This window comes from Octodon degus, unplaced genomic scaffold (assembly GCF_000260255.1).
Source record: "Octodon degus isolate 3935 unplaced genomic scaffold, OctDeg1.0 scaffold00024, whole genome shotgun sequence".
Lineage (NCBI taxonomy): Eukaryota > Metazoa > Chordata > Mammalia > Rodentia > Octodontidae > Octodon > Octodon degus.
The window spans coordinates 18,724,086-18,728,305 of record NW_004524600.1 but is presented as its reverse complement, the minus strand read 5'-3'; the positions used below and the strand labels follow the sequence as shown (position 1 = coordinate 18,728,305).

General features: G+C 35.0%; 1 protein-coding gene across 1 annotated transcript in view; it reads right to left on the bottom strand.

Annotated features, from left to right (window-relative positions):
- Positions 1-4,220, bottom strand: part of Utrn (utrophin) — a 522,813-nt gene that overhangs the window by 90,550 nt on the left and 428,043 nt on the right. Inside the window, exons 57-58 of the mRNA XM_023712207.1 lie at positions 3,596-3,674; positions 213-273 (exon numbers count right to left, since the gene is read on the bottom strand). Coding sequence (XP_023567975.1) covers positions 213-273; positions 3,596-3,674 — 140 coding nt within the window. The remainder of the gene's footprint in view (positions 1-212; positions 274-3,595; positions 3,675-4,220) is intronic.

The window sequence follows — 4,220 nt, the reverse complement described above, 5'->3', positions numbered from 1 at the left end:
AGAGAAAGAGAAAGAGAAAGAGAAAGAGAAAGAGAAAGAGAAAGAGAAAGAGAAAGAGAAAGCGAGAAACATAGACAGAAAGACAGAAAGAAAGAATTTATTCCAGGTAATAAGACTGAATTCCACTTTTGAAAGTTATGAGAGAAGCTTGCTGAGTTATCAATAAAACTTTATTTTCTTGGTACCTTAAATAAGAATTAAAATCCACCTACTTGATGTAATAGGGCACTTTATTATGGGAGATGGACCTCTGCCATGGCAGCTGGACTGAAGCTGTGGAAACAAAGGGAGATTATTGGAAAAACCCAGTAACTTAAAAGCTTTACACCTTAATGCAAAACAACTGGACACATTTTATAGCAAATCCAATGAGAACTGCTCTGGATTTGAGCTGGACCCCAGTAATTATGAAATGTGAGGCCAAACAGTGTGGCTTTAAACATTCATCGAAAGGTAGGAAAGAAACAACACAGGCTCAGTTTCTAAGCCAATTCTAACAAACTCAACCTGTCAATAAAAATATTTCTAAAACACCAGCTTTATTAAAGCACTACAATTTAGAACTTTGCGCCATCTGGAAATGTACTCTGTATATCTTTTATATCCAGATTTTAAAAATTAGATTTCTTAGGGCTGGATTTTCCAGATTGCTAATAATATCCTTACTACATCGCATGCACAAGGAAGAGCTACTGAGTACAGACAGATTAACCCAGTTACGTGAAATTAAAAAAGGAAAAATGAAAACAGACAAAAGCAATTGAAGTTTAAAGAACTAAAGGACAGAGAATCTGAGATGCTTATTTTCACTTGAGATACACATAAATTAGTTTCCTACTTTGTGGTAGAAATAACTAAGGGATTTTACTTTTTCTGAATTGAGGTATGCATTTTTTTACATTTCTAGACACTTAGTTTTTAAAAAATATGTTGCTTACTCATTAAAACAATTACTTTAAGAGTTATTTCAGAAGAGCTACACAAATGAATCTAGAGCTAGGAAAGAAGTTTGCCAGAAACTACTCAGTAAATACAAATAAAACATTGCAAATATCACTAGACCTTCATTTAGTCAGTCGTCACTAGGATTTTTTTTTTCTGAATCCCATGTTATGTTGGTATCTTACAAATTCATAGCTTTCTAAACTACACGAAGCATTTTCCGATACATTTTTTGCTTTAAAAGCCAGCAGGACACATACATTAAAGGTCCATTTGATTGAAATGGTGCTAAATACTTAGAGATAAAATAAAGCCCCAAAGAGCAATAGCTAGCAAATAGATGGTGGGGCTCAGATGTGGCCCTGGGTCCTCCAGATACTAGTTCAGCGAGTTTCCCAGTCAACATTTCCTCCACTCTTTATGAAATGCAAGCACTCCTTTCCCCAACTGGGTCAATGAAGGTATTAAAAAAAAGATGAAAGTGCAGAACTAGATATATTAAATTTCTCATCACAGCCAACCTCATTTCAGCGTTGGCACCAGAGTAATAGGTCAGTTTTTATTTTGTGCCTATCAGACTTCTTTCATAACCATTGTCCAAGAAATATAGTAAAGCCAAAGATTCTAAGCAGCAATTAATACATTTACTAATTGGGATTTTGTTTACACTTTGCCTTTCATTTCAATAATTCTTTTCATTTGAATGACTTCAACCTCTTTGGACTGCCAGTGCTAGGTGATAAGAGGGAATGTGCTTCACTTTCAAACAGTGGGAGTGAATTTCATAACATTTCATGTCTTCAAGAGCACCAGTCAGGTTTCTATACTGAAAGAATGGTTGCTAAGTGAAAAGTAGGCTTTTCATCAATATTAACAGATGATCTTTAGAGCCATAAGGAGGGTCTCAAATATTTTTAAAGTTCCTCTTTCCATTGTTCTTTTTTTTTTTTTTTTTTTTTTTTTTGTGGAACCAGGGATTAAACTCAGGCCCTTGAGCTTGCCAGGGAAGCACTTATTCCACTGAGCCATCTCCCTGGCCCCTTTGCTCTTAATATATAGCTTGATATTCTACTAAATTAAGAAATTTAGTGTACTTCATACCTAAACACTGTACTGAAAACTGATATACCACATCAACACTGATGGTATCCAAGCTTTATAATGTAACCTGGAAGCTGGGTATAGTGATGTATGCACATAATCTCAACATTCAGGGAGGCAGAGACAGGAAGATCAAAAGTTCAAGTCCAGCCTGGGCAATTTAGTGACTTAATGAGACTTTGTCTCAAATTTTAGAAAAGGGGGGGTTGGGCATGTAGCTCCATGCAAAGGCTTGAGGTTGAATCTCCAGTAATTAATCAATTAATCAATCAACCAATGAAAACAACGTCCTGGCACGGTAAAGAGCATTTGAGAAAGGACTATATGTCTCTCAAAGAAAGATTACCTTAGGGTTCAGGTTTGCGACATGGAATGTGTGTGGGAGGGTAAGAATGTGTGTGTGCATGTGTGTCTGCATGTGTGTGTGTGTGTGTGTGTGTGTGTGCGACTAAGACTCATGAAATTATGAAAGGAAAACTTCACTTTTAATTCAGATAAAGCAGCTTATCAACAGTTACAAAAAGATTAAGAGAAAGTAGAAGAAAAGTCAGTCTAGTTAGGAGACACAGCTTTTTGCTTCAGTTTTCTCTATGGTTGTAGATACAAAGAAATTCTCAAATTCTCATAATTGAGAAGTATAGTTTGGCTTAAGTTTTAGACTTTACTTAAATTGAATTAAACAAATTGCTTTTTTTTTACCTGTATTTGCCAAAGGAAATGAAAGGAAAAGAATTAATATTTACTGAAAGCTTTTGTGCCAAGAACTGGGCTAGGTGCTTTGTGTAAGTTGATACACTTTTCATTTAATTTTCAAGACAATCAGAGGAAATAGATTTTATGGTATTTTAAGACAAATTAACTTTCAGAAATTCACGGATCTGGTAAGAGGTACAATGAATATTTAAACTCAATCTTGGCGACTCTAAATCCTACATTCTGTGGTATCTTTGGCCATGAATAAGAACAGGAGCTCTGATTATTTATTTAAGGTCTCATGAACTGTACATAAAATTAAAAATTCCACTTGGAGAATGTGTGCTTTGACTAAGTAGGCAATACTTGTCCAGAAGAAAAGCTCAGCATCGCTGTCGCCTAATAAGCTAAAATCTTCTCACTTAAAGATTTATAGAGCTTTTTTAAAAAAAACTTTAAAAGCTGCAGGTGCACTTTAAACTAATAAGCACTTTTTATGAAGAAAAAGTAATTTAAAATCTTAAAATGAGAAAATGACATTTTGTATGAAAAGTTAACCTCTGCATATGACAAAACGAGAAGAGACCACAGTAGATCTAACAAATGGTCAAATAAAAAACTGTTTCCAAAGACAAATTCATTTTTGTTGCCTTTCCAAGATTTATCGGTAGTCGTCATACTATAACAAATAAGCAACAAATACTATTTTCATTAATGTTAACACCTCCTCTTATACATTTATCTACTATAAGTACACACATTCACAGTGAAGAGGTTGAGTGAAAGTGAAGGACTATAGTAAGTGAAAGAACATCGCTAATATAATTAGTAACAATTGGTCAAGTTTGCTGGTACTTACTAGAGAGAAAATGCTGAGATGACGGTCCAAAATCTCTACGTGCTTCTTCAAGCTGTTTAAGGCGATCATCCACAGAAACCTGCATGCACATGCGCAAAACAGATGCAATAATTAATTTTAAGACAATGACTTTAATAATATCTTTGACTTAGGTACTGCAATAAGTGATGGTATTGCCTAAGACATTGCTGCTGGGATACACTCTTCTATTGCTAGTATCAAAGTCAAAGTATGAAATCAACTTCTAAAACTAATTAAGAATAAACAATGTCAAGCATGCTCCTGAGAAGTTTATATGAATTAATTCTTTTAATACAACGACTGTATTGCTTAAGTATTATCATTGTTACCATTTTACAGACAAATAAACTGAGACGCAAAGAGATTCCCATGGCCATACCACTAGTAAGTAGCAGCATTAGTATTTAGATCCTGGTTGTCTGGTGGTAGAGTCTGTTACTTGACTGTTACACTACTTCCTGCTGGTCAGACACTGCTTCTAAGCACCTTATGTCAAGGAGCGCTACAGAGAGCAAATGAAAAGAAGCCTCAAGTATTCCAAGGCATAAAAAAATAGATGCTTGGATAAACAGATAGGCAGATAGCTGGGTGGCTGGGTGGCTGG